The 19,471-nt window shown below is 35.6% G+C and overlaps 2 protein-coding genes across 4 annotated transcripts in view; one reads left to right on the top strand and one right to left on the bottom strand.

Moving 5' to 3' along the window:
- KANSL1L (KAT8 regulatory NSL complex subunit 1 like) overlaps positions 1-19,471 on the top strand; it is a 58,908-nt gene that overhangs the window by 21,863 nt on the left and 17,574 nt on the right. For 2 of the 3 annotated variants that reach the window (XR_010068895.1, XM_063317919.1), the window contains exons 5-11: positions 2,921-3,042; positions 5,286-5,490; positions 9,817-9,967; positions 13,225-13,335; positions 13,955-14,092; positions 16,007-16,119; positions 17,509-17,633. Coding sequence is in view for 1 of the 3 variants with exons in the window: in XM_063317919.1 (XP_063173989.1) it covers positions 2,921-3,042; positions 5,286-5,490; positions 9,817-9,967; positions 13,225-13,335; positions 13,955-14,092; positions 16,007-16,119; positions 17,509-17,633 (965 nt within the window). In the remaining 2 variants the exon portion in view is untranslated. The remainder of the gene's footprint in view (positions 1-2,920; positions 3,043-5,285; positions 5,491-9,816; positions 9,968-13,224; positions 13,336-13,954; positions 14,093-16,006; positions 16,120-17,508; positions 17,634-19,471) is intronic. The other variant, XR_010068896.1, reaches the window with a different exon arrangement.
- The window catches only part of RPE (ribulose-5-phosphate-3-epimerase), a 48,018-nt gene continuing 33,802 nt past the window's right edge, over positions 5,256-19,471 (bottom strand). The window contains exon 7 of the mRNA XM_063317922.1: positions 5,256-5,346. Within this exon, the coding sequence (XP_063173992.1) occupies positions 5,337-5,346 (10 nt within the window). The 3' untranslated portion in view covers positions 5,256-5,336. The remainder of the gene's footprint in view (positions 5,347-19,471) is intronic.

Consider the following 19,471-nt stretch of genomic DNA (forward strand, 5'->3'; position numbering starts at 1 on the left):
ATATAATTCGCTTATCAGTACAAAAAGAGGAATATTTCAGATTTTATGGAGGAGAATTATACTCCTTGACCTTGACTTTTCCTTGAGCTTTATATCCATAATTTTAGAATCACTACCAAATCAGAATATAAAGCATATTCATAACATATATGAATAAATGTGCCTTGTGCCTTAATTAGTAGGGTACTGATACTTGGTGGACAAATCTTAAATTGGGCTAGGGCTCAGTCACATTTTATACCACTTCCTAAACTATTGTAATAGTATGTGGGAATGACCTTGGGAGACAGGTGGAAGAGCTGCAGACTAGCAATGGTCAGACAAACAGCAGCTGAGCCCACAGAAGGAATGTGGATGAGGCAAATAACTCAGAAGGGACCCTCCCTAGTTTTTTGGACTGTAAAGGTAATAAAGGAGAGATGTACTTTCAGACTTGCAAGATTCTGTTAATGTAACCTTACAATAAAGTTAGAGCTAGTATTCCTAGGTGTGCTTCTTGTTTGGTGTCATGAGTACGGATGGTGAGCAGGAGGAGGCCCCTATCCAGGGGGGAAAATGAATGCATAGTTTAGAGACTTTGAGCTGTCATTCAAAGAAACCCAGAACAGACCTGCCTTGAGTTTTGAGGTTTACCTGTCTGGATTTTCCCATGCTTCTTCAGTTTGGTAGGATTTTCTGTCTACTATAGCAGTTAAATAAAACACTAGAGACTTTCTCCTTGTCTCGGTGTGGTCTTTGCTTAAACCAGGACATCAGGTCTACCTCATAAGACTGACAATTATAAAGCACATTTTGAAACCTGTGGCCACATATGGTTCTTCCAACAGCCATCCTTCCCCATTATGCCTCTGAAATATGATGGCAAATCACCAGTTTTTGGTGCCATAATTTTCTATATTTTTAAAAAGAGAATAAGGGCTACAGCAGATGTGTTAAACCTCCGCTGTGTTTAATAAATATAGCATTTATTATTTTCACTTATGAGAAAACACCAGAAAACTTTAAAGAATGGTCCAAACTGCTGCTTAAAAAGTTACATTGACAGGGTAGGAGATGTATGGGGTGGGTTTTTTCCAAAAGCTGGTTCTATACTTTGGAGCATCCTAACTTCCATGTATTTTTCTTTATTAGTATGACCATTTAAAAAATAGTGAAGTCCAAAAATGCAAAAGGTAAATTCCATGCTTTGAATCATTAGGAAAGGGACAGGAAATAAAACTACCAATATAGTAGTAACCTGATATAAATGGATAGTAACAGGAAGTAAATAAGTTTATTTTTGTAAGCACAATGTAGCATAGCATAAAATACAGTAAAATAATGATGGAATAATAAGATTATAAAATGAAGTAATAAAAAGAGTGTTAGATGTAAGAAAGCTGAAACAAGGTAAAGCCAGGACTACAACTAAGAACTTAAATATTTCTAAGTTTAAATGACAGCAGAGCAATGTAGCAACCTGACTAATAGCAGTCAATTTATATTGCAGTTCCTCACTGCACTTCAAAAAGGGTAACTAACATAGACCTGGAATAAGTACCGTAAAAGGCATTCAGTATCATTTGGGGGTTAAGTAGCCCACAAGCATGAAAGCCCACAGCACTCAGTTTAGAGTCTAAATATTCAGGGTTGTTTAAGTAGCCTATTTTTTTCCCCTGGCCTTTCCTTCCACATTCTGCCCCTAAACAAGTCTGGAACCATTAGGCACACAGCCCATCACTTTTGCTATTGATGATTTACAGGATTGCTACTTAGTTTATAATAGTCCACTTCCAAAGTCAGATTTAGAGGACCACAATGTGGATCAGGTCTCCATTAAAACCCTTCCTGGTACATGTTTTTGGAATAAAGAAATGCCTCTTAGCAAAAGGAGCATTTGGAAATCCCGAATTTCAGAAAAATCTGGAGTTCTTCCTAAGATGGAGAGCCTGACAAGATTTAGATAGTTGTATGGGTCTTGCAAGTCATAATGATTTTTTGTGTATACCCTTTATTGCAATATTATTTATTTAATGTTTATTCTGCCTTTCTGCCTATGCTAATTTACCTCCAAGTACAATATCTAACATTCACTGATGAACAGATTAGTTTTGCCAGAGAATGGGAAATTACCTAATATTTCAGGATATTTATATTGCACAAAGAAAAATGGTTAACCATTAATTAAGCCATACAAAAATAGAGTATCCCATCCCATAATTTTTTGTACCTCCTTAGGCCACTAACCCACAAGACCAGACTAAACTGTCATATATTCAGACAGTATCTTGTAACTTCTCACTGACAGCATTTGTAGCAATTCAGAAACAATTCCTCTTTAATTTTGTTCAGTTTATGGATGTATTTAGCATTTTGGTTCACAAGTCACTTGTTTTTTCATAATTTCAATTATTTTATCCATATGGAATAGTTTTCTTAAAAATGACTAAGAATTCATCAATCCTTTAGAAGATGGTATTATGCATTATAGGTATTTAGATATGGCATATATGAGTTGAACTATAATTAAATATTATTATGTCAGAAACTAACCTTAAATCAATTTGGCTGTGTAAGGTTCTATGGATCTAGGCAATGAAGTATCTAGTATAACATTTGCTGTTATGCAGTGGCCATTTGGCTTTGGCAAATCTTATTTCTGAGTAAGTAATGTGGGCACTGCTGTTATAATTCGTTTTGGTTTCTGCATGTGTCAGTGTCTTCTAAATTTTCATAGATCTTTTTAAGACATGAATTTGATATAGTCTTGATTATTATTTTGAAGGTATTTTAAAAATTCAAATTAATTCTTCACTTGAGACTGGTAAGGTTCAGTTATAAAGCATGGAGTTTATATATAATACGGGCAAAACTGAGTTCTTTAGATATGTACTTATAATATATTAAATTGAATGTCTTTTTTTCTCCCTGTTCCTTTTAGAGTGCTCAGCTGAGTGAAATAATCAGCAGTCTGATTGCTCCCCTTAATCTGTCTCCAACATCATCTCCACTTTCCTCAAAAACCTATAAACAGAATGAATTGGTTAATGGCATTTCTTTAAGGTAGGCAGCACTTCCAAAAAACAAAAGGATAACTTTCCAAGTTCAGCATATATAGGTGTATATATAAAATGACAGAATTACTTTGACTATCATCAGAGACCCCCCCCAAAAAAGATACTGAAAGGTTCACTTTTACTCTCACGATTTGCTGTTTCCAAGATAAGGGAAGTATTAACAAATACTACAATTAGTAATCCTTCCAGTATTTCAAGGAATGGAGATACGGAATTTTATCTCCATGTAAAAAACCCTCAAAGAGAAGTTGGGCTGAGAGAGAATGACTGGTCCCAAAGTCGTTCACTGAACTCCATGGTCAAGCGGAGGCTGAAATCTAGATATCTCAATTTCAGTCCAAAACTAACCATCCTAAATCAGGATAGGCACCTCACTGGGGCTGGTGGGCACATTTGCAATATTGAGAACATATAAGCATTCTGACATAATAGCTGCCATGGCACAAGACAACCAGGCACAAAATACCTATTTATCAGAAGACAAATCTGTGAGCTTGTTACTTGCTACCACCTCTCCCAGTATGCTCTCTGTCATCACAACTTACCTTTTTCTCTATTATCTATGCATTGGGCACGCTTCCAAAATGAGCAGTGTAACAATCCAAAGTCTTGGGGTTACTGTAAATAATGATGGTACTAGGGTCTTGCAGTTTAAATTTGCATCATGCCAACTTATAAATTTATTTTTAGTAAATAAAAAAAAATAAAGTCAGTGGTACAGGAAGCCTGTCAGGTGCAAAAGGCTTCTCTGGGCATTGGTGCATTGCCTACTCTTACTATAGATTATAGATAGCCCTTAGTATGTGCAGTCCTGTTAGCAGTGATTGATAATTAGAGAACAGACTTCAAGCTTTTCATATATCCATGGTTTGGGCCTTGTTTCTTATTACTTTACACAAGTCAGGTTTCATTCCTTAAGCAGAATTAGCTACTCAGGAAAACTTAGAAGAAATCCAAAAACTTCAAATAAGTAATATTTACTGAAGTAAATTAGATACCAAACAATTTCAGTGGCTGCCAAGATTCAAGAATGATCCCTACAGAGAGAGAGAAACACTTTTCAAACTTTCTTGCATTTAGTTTTTCTTCCAGACCTAACAGACTATGTGGCCCCCTCTTTTGAGTCAACTGATTTATCCCCATCGGGGGATTTATAGGGGGGAGGGTTTGAGATATTGAGATATTTGCTATCATCTTGCTTTTCACTGACTGTGTGAGAATTAACTGTACAGAATGGTGGACTCTTGTGCATGCTTAAACTATATTTTTAAAGTTTAGGTCATGCAATGTACCTAAATTTGTTCCTTCTCCCCTCTCTGAGTCATGGTGGATCTTGCTTCCTCACCTGCAGAGTAATTCACTGACCTGCAGGTGGAGTCACCTCATTCACACTGCAGAGTGAAGAAGCTCAGACAGGCTTCTCTCCTCTGGCTTTTTCACAATTTAAGTGGAGGGACCTTTTAATGGTGCCAAGAACTGTGGGGAGTGGGGAAGCCACTTTGAGTCAAATGACTGAGCAAAAGGAAGAAAGAGCATATACATTGTGGAGACAATGACTGTGGGTGGAAGATGGAGGAATTGTTCATGGGAGAAAGAAACAACTAGAGGCTCTAGAATCTAACTCCCCAATACTCACAGATTTAAGATCTCATTATTTACAGTTTCATGCTGGAATGTAGTGCAATGTTGGTGAATAACAAATGCCACCTACATATATTAATTAAACTAAGTAAAAGAAAGGGAAGAATGTATGAACAAAGGAACAAACAACTATCATAGAATCTTAGAGTTGGAAATTACCTCAGAGGTCATATAGTCCAACAACCTGCTCAGTGTATCTGCTAAAATATTTTGAACATTTGGTTATCCAAAATTTGTTTGAAGACTTCCTGTGAAGAGGAACTTAGCACCTAATGAGGCAACCTATTGCAATGTCTGATAACTCTCACCATCAGGAAATTCCTACTAATACCCAACCTGAATCCACTTACCTGTAGTTTCTTGTCCTGTCCTTCAGGACAAAAGAAAACAAGTCCACTCCTTTCTTTATATTACTTTAATACATGTGGTAACATAACTGATACAGTTCATAAAAGTCAATTACTTAATTCTCTGTACAACTATGGATCTTTAAGTTATTATATGAAGTAAATATTCAAGTTAATATTACATAGTATGAGTTATTTGAATATTCTTGACATCCTGGGATAATAGTTAGGTATATTTCAGAGAGTCAGAGAACAAAGAAGAAATTTCATCTTCTAGTAGTTGCCTGGCTGATCAGCAACACCTGAAGAGAAGAAGGAAAGACAAGATGAAACTGAAATCACCACCTCTTGCTCTGACGAGCACATCTGCTCGCACTAGACCACTTCTGAGTTTCCAGAGGAGAAAGCTATACAGGATGAACGCTGCTTTCAGTTTGAATAACCAGGTGCAAACGTTTCCCTATTTCCTTTAAATACAGTGTTAAGATTCCAGCCAATATGTATATCAGTATGTCAATCCCAATATGTTTGTGTGTGTATATATTATATATTACCAAGATATCCCTATTTCCGTTTTGTGACAACCTTGAATATATAAGATAAATGCGAAGCTGGCGATACACAGGACTTCCATAAATCTTGCAAATTTCATTTTTTTAATTAGCTTCAGTATTAGCACAAATGTTATTCATATTGTCCTGTACTTCCTTAAAATAAGAAACAAACATGCGAAACAAAAATTAGGCATATATTGCAGATTAATAAATGCAGTTACTGTATGTTCAAAAAATTTTTTCAAGAAAGCTTATTGAGCATATATGTGGTACAGGGGCATTCTTATAAATAAAAATGGTCTCAGAGACCATCAGCTGTTTTACAGTTCAGTGTTCCTAACTTCTAATTTCATTTTTTTAAATTAAAAGCCAGAAAAAAGTTTATTTCTGCATAAATTCTTCAAGCAGTCTTATTTATCACCCTAGAAGCATTTTGTCACTTCTCAGATTCTGTTAACTTCCTTAGAAACAGCTTGGTTCTTAGGATGATTGTTATGCAGGAAACAGAAAAATCTATTCAATAACAACACTTTATTGATTAGCCATAAGGCCATATCACAATACAAAAAAAATTGAATAAGACTGTCCATAACAAAACAACTAAAAACAAAAACTTGACTCATATGATTTTATTACCTCACAATTTACCTCAATTATATCTACATATGCGGCTCTCAGTTGCACTGTTTTATTCAAAAAGGAGGCCATTTTATTTGTAATATTTGTGTTCTGACTGCACATAAAATATGTTCTGAGATATAGGTCCCAGGAAGATAACTGACATTCAAATAATATAAGTGCTACATCCTCAGTCTTGGGTATACCTCAGATACATGTACAATCATGATGGGGGATTCAATTAACCCTTCCATATTTTACCATTGTATCTAGTTATTCAAATCTCATATGGGTAAGTATGCTTCTAGGATACTTGGGCATTTTGGTGATTACAAATTTTTCAATTTAAAAATTACATTTGTTGTGGCTCATCCATCTTGGTTTATCAGGCTTACTGAGCATCTTTGTGCATCAGTTTTCTTAACTTGCCCAAGTATAGCTAAACAAGACAAGAAGCCCACAGCTCCTAATGCAATTTGTAAGTTATACTAATTGAAGTTTATTCTGTTCTATCAGGTACAATTTTGGGGTTCTGTCAATTTCCATAGAAGTAATTTTCCTCTAAGAATTATACACTCTAATTTTTGAGTGAGTACAAAGCGTATATATTACCAACTCAGCTCTGTGGCAGCTGGAGTCCTTTTATCCATACCCAGTGTTCTCCTCAAGTGACATGACTGTGTTTGTTCTAAAAGTAGTACATGTTTTAAATACCATACTTCAGCCCCATATAAGAATATAGGCTTCATTCATTTTAACAGCAAATTCATAGGTAGCATTGCTGTAAGAGAGCTGCTACAGTGATGAGGGAGCCATGATGCAGTCTCAGAAAAGACTAACCCTAAGTAAGGAAAGGTGCTAAGTTGCTCTTTTGGCTCACTATCTAAAAGCCATCTATGTCTGTTATGTATTTTTCCAAAGACCCCAACATTTGACTTATAGTCAGTATGTTAACCATGTTAATAGAGCCAAATTGACTTAATTGTCGACCCAGTCCAACTTGCAAATGTAACAACAAAATCATGTCTTTAACACAGAGCAAAGTATTGCAATGTGTGTTAAGTACTTAGGTACATGAGCTTCAGGATCTTTCATCAGCTCTGGGATATCATTGATACATAGGCTGCATAATACTGGTGCAAGTATTCACCCCTGACTTGCAAAGGAGTAATACTTTGTTAGTATTAATCCTACTTGTCATAGCTCCATTGACTCTAAACTGCAGAAATGATGACTTCCAACTATTTTATTTATTTATATTTATATAGATATAGATATATAGATATGAGATTTATTTTGCTGCCTATCTCACAACAGTGATTCTGGGTGGCATACAAAATTAAAACAGCAACAATCCCACAATAACCACAATGTCTAAAGTTAAAACAATCATCCCAATTTACAAAAAACAGCATTAACCCTCTGACCCAACATCTGGGGGAACAGCCAGGTCTTCAGTGTCTTATGAAAAGCTAACAGGATTGGGGTGATCCAGATTGCTGGAGAAATGCTGTTCCACAGGGCAGGTGCTGCCACAAAAAAGGCATGATTCCTCAGTCCAACAAGATGACATTGTTTAATGGAAGGGACCCAGAACATGCCCTAACTACTAGATGTGGTGGTGTGGGCAGAAACAGTGGGAGAGAGTGGTCCTGCAAATAGCCCTGCCCTAAGCCGTGATCCCCATTCACCAGAGATTAAACACCGTAAGAGAGGATGAACACTGTTCCATAGGGATCAACAAACAAAGATCTCAGAATTAGTGATCAAAATAAGTTTTCTCTTCCTATTGGAAGAAATAATTTGGGAGGACATAAATTAAGAATCTTGGCTTATTGTTACATGAAAATGCAGCTAAAGTGTGAATATTTTCACACTTTTTCACATTTCTTCTTAGATATTTACTTTGTTTTAGAAATGTATATATAGCTACTCTGAAAAGATTCTGTGCACCTTACAAAAATATAGACTTTAAAATACAGGCTATTCAGTCACTATAAAATATTTTTAAACTACAATACCTGGGTAAAAAGAAATCATTTGAGTTCCCTGCTAAACAGTAATATTGAGGGACAGTTTAAGCATACCTTTTCTGGGACTTGCAGATGATGTCCTTTTGATATCTTGAGAGTATAAAGCAGATTGTATGGGAATAAGTAGCATGTTTAAGACTTTGTATACCAAATTTAGCACTTTGATTTGGGTTTAGAAAGCAATCAGCAGTCCATGTAGCAGTAGGCAAGTGATAAGATGCTTCCAAAAGGTATCACTCACACCTGCTCTACCACATTCTGTGCTGGCTGCATTTCCAGACTATCTTCAATATCCTGCCTAGAAAAAGCTAATTGCAGTAAAACAATCTTGAGGTTACCGACACCTGTGCCCCCAGTTTCAGATCTCTGTTGTCTGGATAAGGACAAAACTGGTATATCATTCAAAGCTGAAGGCCCTTTTCGCCCCAAATGAAATACTGCTGTTGAAGACGTTGCATATATTCTGTTTGATTATAAACTATACTCTGTAGCAAGAGCTGATTGCCCAAATCCTTTCCAATAATCTAAGGCAGCCTTTCTCAACCTTTTGACCCTGGAGGAACCCTTGAAATATTTTTCAGGCCTGGGAGAACCCCTGCATATTGAGGCTCAAATATAGGCCAGAAGTTACAAAATTATTATATTCATTTCATGTGTTTATATGCACAGTGCTCTTAAACTAAAAATAAAGAATGAAACTTATTCCTTTAATGTGAAGTTGCCCAAATTTGAAATAATTTTTTAAATAAAACGTGAGCTCCCAGGGAACCCCTAGTGACCTCTCGTGAAACCCTGCTTGAGAAACCCTGATCTATGGCATACTGGGACAGTCAGAATAAATTGTTGTACTTTTTGCAGGGAATGAACTTGCACATTACTAGGGGACTGTGTCTTTTATATCAAAAACCATCCAGGAGAGGATGGATCATGTAGAATAGATTAGGGTTGATTGCAGGGGTGACAATATATTATTACGGTGTTCTACTTTTTTCTTAGTACTGTTTTTATAGTTTCTTAATATGGTCAAATGACTAATCAATATACTGTATTAATTGTTGCTTTTGGCATTATAACATTTAAGAGGTGAAAATGAGCACTTTGCATTGGGTTTGAAAACAGATTATGATACAGCAGTGGAGCTACATGATCTAGAATGCTTCCTCTGGTAAAAACTCTCCCTTCTACAGTTCTTACTAGCTGAAGCTTCCAAAGGCAACCCAACATAATATGTATTACATTAATTCAGTTTAGATGTATGGCTTGGTAATTGAGGCCAGATCCATTGTCTCTAGAAAACAGATACAACTGGCAAACCAACTTAACCTGAGCAAACACAATCGAGTCTCATTGTAATGTGATCATTTAAGAAAAAAGCTGAGCCCAAGTAAGTACCAAAACAGTGAACTGATTTTCTTTTCAGAGGAAATAAAGCCCTATCAAAATCTGGTAGAACTCCATCTCTGAACAAGTGATTTATTTTGTTTGGATTTGGTTTCAGTTTGTTAGCCTGGTTTGTTTTAGGATTTGGTCAAACTGTGATTTTTCAAATCTGTATGTCATTTTATAGGCTTTACAACAGGGCAGTACCTTGTTCAATACAGAAGAGATTGCAGGCAGCACATGGAGTAGTTATGAGTTTAGCGCCAATTCTGGTATACCCAAACAACTCATGTTGGAACTGGACACATCATTCCATCCCGTCTTATCATTTCCTTCAGGTAAGTAATTACCTGCTATTGTGTGGACAGTTATTCGAAGAAGTGTAATATAGTGTAAAAAATCTTCATGAAAGAACCTTTTCTTAAAGCCCATAGTTATGATAATCAAATCTTTAATTACTTATGTCCATGTATTGGAAAGTTATAGGGCAACCAGAATTTATTATCTGACATTTCATAGAATTACGGAGTTGGAAAGCAATTGTCTATTCCATTGAGGAATCCAAAGTAATGTGTTTGATGTGTTCAAAGTATGGTTTCTATTTGAACACATCCAATAAAGAGGCTCATGTCATTTTTTTAGGTACAGTAATTGGTTCCATTATAGAATTGTTTTTATTGTTAGGAGTTATTTTTCCTAATATTCAAAGAGAATTTCACTTTTTGTACCTTACTCTGTGTCTCAGTCACTGGGATGATAGAGAATGGGTCTTGCCTTTTCCCGTGTGCCATCCCTCCAGCACTAGAAGAATGCTATCATATCCTTCTCAGTCTTCTCAAAGCTAAACAGTTTCCACAATTTCTTTGCATAGGTTTTAGTCATTCTTACTGCTATTCTTTGAACCTGTTCCGGTTGGTCTGATTCCTTTTTAAAGCAAGCACAGAACTGGCCATAATTTTATAAATAAGTGAATACTAGCAATTGTACTTTATGGATTCCATTGTGTGAAATAAAAATGTAATTCTGATGCATAAGCAAAAACCATATTTACTGAACAATGTGTTGACTGATTTCAACAATGTTAGTTGCTTCTCAGCTGATCTTCTTAGCATTACAGAGGGATGGATGAAGCATTGATAAAGCAGTTATGAAGAAATTAGATTGAATCTTATGGTTTTAGGTGATTGCCATTTTGAGGCAATTTCTCAACTCCAAGCAGCATTAGTTCGGTCCATTCTAATCAGATTTCAGGTGGGTATGGGAAAGAAACAGCATTTCTCTCCCTGGCTGAGGAAAATACTCAACTCTGCTGGATCTTCTTAACCTCTTAGAACCATTTCCTGTTGCTGATCATAGTGTCCTTCTGGAGAAGCCACAGTACTCACTTAATTTTCTCCTTGGAGAAACAGTCTCTTGAAGAAATGCTAAGAGAGTTGTGGCCTTTATCTATGTGGTATTGCAGATTTCCGTCATATCCCCTGTAAGTTTTAACAGAGGAATAGATAACTCTGGTTGCTTTGTCTCTTCTTTAACCAGAGATGTAATTATCTGTGCTTGTGTTCACTATTGTGACCACAACATTTAAAAAAAACTTACTCTACTTTTAAATAACCAACAAGGTTGCATAAAACTTTTCTTTTATGAACTGCATGCACAAAAATTGTAGTTAGCTATCAAGTTAAATTATAGTGCTAATAGTTAAATTTAAAATGTTTTCAAGTCTTGGTAGAAAGTTTTTCATTGATTTTACTTACTACTTCTCATAAATGTATTTTATTTTTTATTTATTTTTATTTTATTTTCTATTCCGCCTTCATTATTTTTATAAATAACTCAAGGCAGCAAACATACCTAATCCTCCTTCCTCCTCCTATTTTCCCCACAACAACCCTGTGAGGTGAGTTGGGCTGAGAGAGAGGGACTGGCCCAAAGTCACCCAGCCAGCTTTCATGCCTAAGGTGGGACTAGAACTCTTAGTCTCTTGGTTTCTAGCCCGTTGCCTTAATCACTAGACCAAACTTGCTCTCTTATCCAAAGGATGGCTTGGCAATAATATTTGTGAGAAGAATATTTCAACAGTAATTGATCACAAAGTGAATATAAATCATCAGTGAGATAATGGCTGCAAAAAAGTCAAATGAAAGTACATTTGACCATACCAACAGAATTACACTTTCCAAATGCAAGGGAAATAATGGAATCGATTTATCCGTTCAGCCGTATTCAACCCATGGCGATTCCATAAGCCAGCTCTCTCCATGATTTCCAATCTTGTACAGCTTCTTTCAGTTGCTTTATATTTTGGCCAAAATATAAGGGAAATAATAGTTCTGCTTTATTCTGCATTAGTCAGTTTCCACCTTGAGCACAATGTCTGATGGTGGGCATATTAAGGAATCTTCAAGCTGGAACAATTGAAGTGCAGCAAGGATGATCCGGGAATTTAGAAACTAAGTCCCATGAAGAGAAATTGAAAGAACTGGGAATCTTAAGCTTTGAGAAAAGAAGACGAGGGGAAAGGGGGTATCATTGCACTCTGAAAGGATATGACCAAAAGATCACAATGTCTTTCATTCCAGAGTGCAATCACAGAATAATGGATGTAAATTAGAGGAAAGCAAATTCTGATTGAATATTTTTTTTAAAAAAACTTCCTAAAATTAATAGCCATTCAACAGTAGTGAGGTGGTGGGCTCCTCCTCACTGAATGTATTCAAGTGGAGGCTAAATAGCAATCTGTCTGGATTACTTTGACTTTTGCACTGAGCAGGACTTAGGCTAAATGGTCCCTTCCAACCTGTTGATTATAATTAGCTGCAAGTATTAATATGGCTAAGAACCTTGTGTGGCGCAGAGTGGTAGGCGGCAGTATTGCAACCAAAATACTCCCCACGATCCGAGTTCGATCCCAGCGAAAGCTGGAATCTCGGATAGCCGGCTCAGGTCGACTCAGCCTTCCATCCTTCCGAGGTCGGTAAAATGAACACCCAGCTTGCTGGGGAAGGTGATGACTGGGGAAGGCAATGGCAAACCACCCCGCTCTATAGTCTGCCAAGAAAACGTCGCGAAAGCAGCATCCCCCCAAAGGGTCAGACATGACTCGGTACTTGCACAGGGGACCTTTCACCTTTCACATTAATATGGCTATAGCATGCTGAACCCTCTGAAGTTTCTGAACAGTCTTCAGAGACAGCTCAGCATAGAGAGTATTGCGTAACTGCATAAAAATAATCAAGATATATTCTGTCATCGCCAGATGAGAACCTTGAGGAGCTGTGATTCTGGATGTAGCAATCTTTGCTAAGCAAACACCTGTGCATTACTGAAATCAGGTTTAGGAATGACTGGAAAAGTAGCAACAAGTTACTTTCTTCAAGAGTAAACAACCTTTTAAAGGGTCAACACTATTTAAAAGAGGCTGATTAATCTGTATCCTAATTTGGTTTTCTCCTTAAGTATACAGATCTACACTGGAGAATGGACTGGATTCAGTGAATTAGCTTTTGGAAATACATATATAATACACATACAAGGAAAATTTGAAAAGGAGAATTTCTCATAGATGTGAAGTTACCTATTTAAATATTTTTTGCAGATGTTCCTCTTCATGTTCATTTTAAAACATTACTCAAGAAATATGAAATCAGAGGTGATGCTTTTGAAGGTGCTGCTCTTGATTTAGAGTACAAAATGTCTCCATTAAATGGTATGCAATACAAAAAAATCTATTTTTATTCAGGCTCTAACATAGTTTGTTGATTGTCCTCCTTTGTTTATATATTCTTGATTGATAAGAACTAGTATTTAATATGATTCCAAGAAATATATATCTGCTTGCTTTGTACTGAGATCATCATTCCATTTTTATGATGAAAATTGATCTGAAAAGGATCTGACCAAATAATTGCTTTATATGGTATGCACCTTCTGAAAATGAAATTTATCCATCTCTTTCTCACTCACTCTTTACTAAAAAATATGTATTTAAGTTACATCAAACCAGATTTTTATTTACTAGAAATTACTATTAAAGAATCTTCCTGATTAATGAACAAATCATGTTTTAAATAAATTGATTATGGCTAGTTACTTAAATCAATTTGATTTAAAAAAATCTACCCTGTAAGCCCCTCTGAATTCAATGAGTTTTACAGTAAGGTAAATGCTTATAAATGGTGGCCAGTCATAGAACATTGATCACTTTTGATAAATTTTCAGCTTTAAGTAATTCAGTGTCATAAAAATATACTATCAGAACTTAAACATTTCCTTTATGTTTTAAATAGAGAAAGAACAATAGTAAAGTTATGTTTGTTTTATCCTAGTTTTTAGTCAGATTAAAGCTCCTTTTCAACAGTTGAGCCATAAATATGGATCCAATTCTAAACATCAGAGTGTGTCAAAAGTATCTGAACAGTTTTCAGAGGGAAGGAAGAAAAGACATTTAAGCGAGACATTGTCTGGTAAGTACATACATACATAACACCCATCACACCATTCCTTTTGGGGATAAGCAATATAATGAGAAATGCATAAAATCATTCTGGATAGAGGATTTTTTCGTATGTCCCTTCCAGCACCGCTGAAAGAAGAGCACCACACCTTGCCAGGTTATAAGTTCTATACCCTGAGTAATCCAATTCTGAGAGATGTGAGGCAAATTTTAGAAGGTACCAATGCATAAGCATTGGTCCACAGAAAATTTAAGAGCTCTACCTAGATCCACATCCATAATACATTCTTTAATGAGCATCATCTCCTGATCATAGCCTCTTTTTAGTACTTCTTGTGGAGGAAGATTGTATGTCTGTAATTTGCTTACAAGGGAACTCATTTAGCAAGACTTAATTATCTGACAGCCTCAAGGGGGCAAGACCCTCATGTAAGAAGACATGTTTTAACCAGTATATAAACATTAAGAGCCAGACTCTGATCTCTACTTTTGTAACTGATTCAAGGCATAAGGCACATTGGAGACAGAATAGGCACCTAAAATCCTGCCCAGAAGAGTTTGGACTGGACTCATTCCAGGGGTGTGTGTGTGTGTCTCTGTTAAAGAGAATTAATAAAAACTTTTAACAACAAGCCACTACTGCAAATCAAACTTTCAGCAGGGTGAAATAATAATTCTCTGGTTGAACACAAAGGGGAACTCTTGTCTGTTTATTTCAGCCTATGTCCAAAGCTAAGATTTATGTCCAATTATAAGTGAATAAAGGGCTCCCTTGATACATGCCATAGTACTCATTTATATTATGTGATTGATGAGGCTGTGCAACATTGATTAGGATATGTAACACCTTTGTCCAAGATGCAACACTTTGAGAAATACCATAATAAATCCTAAATATATCCCCCACACCCTGTGGTTCAAATCAAAAGTTTTCTCTATGGCCAGTGACAGTAATACTTGAATCCTGCTATTTTCAAGCTAAAGCTATTACATCTATTAAAATGTTAATAATATTAGGTTTCTGACAGACCTAATAATGTTTTGGGAAAGCATCCTTCACTCACTTTTCTGTGACACTGATAGGTTCTGATAAGTAAACTTCCTAAACTGCCACTAATAGGATCCCATTAAAAAAAGGGTTGTTGAGAGTCAGGAGGAGGCATACAAGTTCAATAAAGTATTAGTATTATAAAGAAAACCATTGCTTGCTTGTTGTTTTTCAAGAAGCAAGGTAGTCTGAATTCACATCTCCTGACCGATATCCCTAAACTGGAGTGTACATTGAGCTCAGGAGGAGGTTCTTAGAAGTGGAACGAGCAGAAAATCTCATTATATTTACTCAGTCTTACATGTAAAAGCCAGTACTGGGGTGGGGGGTAGCATTCCTAATCTTCCAGAACCTTTCCAAAGATGAAAGGTGTGTTCTGCACAGAATTTTATGTAAGTGACTGCACAGAAAAATTTAGTTATTTCAAGTTTATTAAGTTCTGAACCATGCTGTCCCACTAGTTTCTGAAATCAGAAGTGTGAGAAGAGCACAATGAACTGAAGATTGAATTTAAAGAAAACACTTGAACAATCTAGCTTTACTGTCTGTTGGAACTCTCTCTTTTTTATGGTATCTACATAAAATCCTTAACATCTTACTTAAAGGTTCAGAGTAAGTTAATCAAAAGGATGTTTTCTTTTAAGGGTATGAGCCAAGCTCTAAAAACGATGGTAATGTGGACAACCAATTCTGTAATAACAAGTGGAATATTTCCATATTTATGCATCTAAGATGAAGAACTCGTTAATAACTACATTGCTAGCCTAATTTCTACCCTGGATATGCTTTTCATAATTTCCTGTGAAACATCTATGTTGTATATTTATTATTTAGAATTTCATTCATTAATTGATGTTTTTAATCTTTTCATGGCAGGAGAAAATAGTAGTTGTGAAGCATTTTCTTATCAGCATGAGTCTCATAGTAATTTTACAGCAGTATCCAATGTTGACATGTTATCTAGATCAAGTCACAGTATCTCATCACAGGTATGATAATATTAACACACTACACATTATTTTCTTAAATTAATGAATACTTGAATAAGTCTTTTAAATAGCTTGTATGAAGCAGTGGCATTTTTCTGTAATGACAAATCTTGAAGGCAATTTTTAGTTAGCTTTTTAAAACAAAAAGCAGGAACTGAAGTTTTCTAGTTCTGTTCTAATGAACTTTAAATCATATCTCATGCTTCAGCATATTTCCCAAAAATAAAATATTAAATATAGGATGGATTTGTGGATGTGTCTGCTCAGGCGACTTTTTAATTTATATCATGCTATCATTTAATAGCAAGATGAATTAGGATTTGTTGTGGTTCCTAAAGCCTTTGTAACAGAATATATAGAAACACACAGAGTCTGATTCAGAGTCTGAATTTTGGCCTTCAACTATAAAAGGAGTCTATAACCTTACTGAGAATGCAAGTCCATTAGGTTTTTTAAAAAGTACCCTGAGCATCATTAAACTGATCTGAGGCATGTTTCCAAGCTCACAAAATGTTGAAAATGCTTGTATGGGTCTTTGTGCACATGCACAAAAACTTTAGGTGTTCTCTCTGCCTCTTCTTTTCTCTAAAACCACCCTAGCCACTCTCTGCTTGCCTGCTTTTCTCTTCAATTTCTCTTCTTTTTCTCATTTCCTGATTTTATCTGCATCCCTTTCTAAGCCTCCCCTGAATGGTCTTCTTAAACTCTGTGCTTTTGTTCATCCAGCCCCTTCACAACTTTCCCACCAAGTGTTCCAACCATCTTTACCAGGAATGGAAATTCTTTTTTAATTCTTCCTTTTTTGTAGTGCTTTGGCCTGCTATCTACCAGAGAAAAGCCTTAGTTTATAGTCACCTATTATCTTCTTTTCCTGTCATTTCTAGGGAAAAATAAAGATGTTATATCTAGAAACCTGTGCTTTGTCCTGAAGGGATTGCCCTTGCTTGAGGAAGTGTAGTGTGGTGGTTATTGATGGAAGTATGCTGGGACATGGACACTACAGTGGTTATCTAAGCACTACAACCATAACCACAACCACATTTTAAAACTGGTTCTGGTTTTTATGGTTGCTTTCATCATTTTGTGTAATTTCATTTTTCATGGTTTAGGCTAGTTTAGATAAAAATTCAGTATCAGATTTATTGTTCTAATAATTAGTGTTTCAACAATTGAATGTTATTTCTCCACAATCATATAGATCCAAAGTAAGTAAGACTTTATAAAAACAACAAAGAAAGATTGCCAGCTTCAAAAAAACGTATCATGTAGAAAATGATGGCATATACCTTGAGTTTGAAAGCTCAGTATTGTTACTAGTATGTGCGCTGAAGTTTATTTGTGATTTCATACCGCTTTTTAATATCATTTACTGAAACAATTTTTAAATAGCTCAATTCAAGGCGGAGACTGAGAAGTGAGAGCTCCTATGACATAGACAATATTGTTATTCCCATGTCATTAGTTGCACCATCAAAGCTGGAGAAGCTTCAGTATAAAGAAATTCTTACTCCAAGGTAATTTTAATTTATTTTAATGAATTTTATATATAAATAACTATATAAAACCTTTGGTCTGATAGAAAGCATATTTGAGGAAATTGTGGAAAGATCTACTCATGCTGCTTCTTATAAGAGAAACAGATGCAATGCCCACAATATAGCTCTTAGGATTTAATCTGAGCACTTTCAATAAATATTGTGTCTGATTCTTGCTACAGCTGTCTTATTTTGGTTAATGGAAGATCAAAGTTTCCGTAAATCTAAATTTCTTACCTGTAAAATGAATATATTAGAGACTTACCTCATGGATTTGTAGCAAAGCTAATTCAGAAGAATTGTAAGATTTGCTTTCATTTTGTACTGCTAAAGATAATAAACCCATTCTGTTTATTGTTGATCAAGTCATACATCATTCAAATGAATGAACAGAGTTCAGTGAGATTAATGTATTTTCAGTGTATATATTACAGTATTGCATTAGCCACAGGAGATTAAGATTCTTGATTTAGATGGAAATTCTTAAATGTTTTACAGGTATTGTTTAAATTGTACATGTTTAAAGTAAAATGTTTATGTCTTACTGTTACTGTGTAAGTCCAGAATTTGTATGGCACCATCATACTACGTATGTTCATATGTTATATTAATGTTATAAATCCTTGAAAATCCAGTTACGTGTAATAGTTTAGGCATTCCTGGTCAACCTGTTTTTAAAAATCCCTAAGTGAACAGAAGCTGATATGGTACAAAGTCAAGCAAAACATATTTTTGCAAATCTGAACACACACACACACACACACACAATTTATGTGCAGTTTATAGATTCAAAATAAGAAAATAATTATTTTGGCAAATGCAAAAGTTTGGACACCCTTAAAGTTGATTCAGCCCTTCTCCTCCTTTCTGTAAAGTTGTTAGTAGGATTAAGTTGTTAATGGTGATTGAATCAGACCTACAATTACCTAGGGGAAAATATTTTTTTTTATTTTCAACAACCATGGGCTCCTCTAAACAAATATCTGAGCATTTTAAAGTGAAAATAATTCAGTTTTCCAAAGCAGTGGAGGTCTATAAAAATATCTGAACATTTACAGTTATTTCAACTGAAAGAAATATTATTAAGAAATGGAAATTAAATGGAAACTGAAGTTAAGACAAGATCCAGAAGACATAGATAAACCTCTACTAAAACTGCTAGTAAATTGTTCAGAACTGCAAAATAAAATCTACAGATCACTGCAAATATCCTGTTAAAAAGGTGAACTGATATAGGAGTAGTTGGTCACAGGACCACTATAGCACTGCTTTTCCAACAATGATCTACAAAGGAGAGTTATCGGAAGGAAACCTTTTATCTGACCTAGTTTCAAAAGTCATAACTTTAGTAAACTTTGTTAAGCCTGAAATGTTTTGGAACAAGATGCTTTGGACTAATGAAACTGTTTTATTAAACTGTTTGGTCACAATCACACAATACATTTGGAAGAAAAAGGGTAGAGCAAAAAAACATGCCCGTTCATTTAGGGATTTGCTAAGACATAACGGCGTTCCGTGAGTCATGCTGGCCACATGACCCGGAAGTGTCCTATGGACAACGCCGGCTCCAAGGCTTTGAAACGGAGATGAGCACCGCCCCCTAGAGTCGGACACGACTGGACTTTACGTCAAGGGAAACCTTTACCTTTACTTTACAGTTTGACCAGAAATGCCTAAACCCTAGTTATTTTGCATGCAACCCTAGATATTTCCACACTTTTCAGCTGTATACCAGTGAATTATGATGACTACATTTAAGCAGGTATGAGGAACAATCAGTGTGTCTTTGCTTTCAGACATACGTTACATCTCTTTGT

The sequence above is a fragment of the Candoia aspera genome, chromosome 1 (assembly GCF_035149785.1).
Source record: "Candoia aspera isolate rCanAsp1 chromosome 1, rCanAsp1.hap2, whole genome shotgun sequence".
NCBI classification, from domain to species: domain Eukaryota; kingdom Metazoa; phylum Chordata; class Lepidosauria; order Squamata; family Boidae; genus Candoia; species Candoia aspera.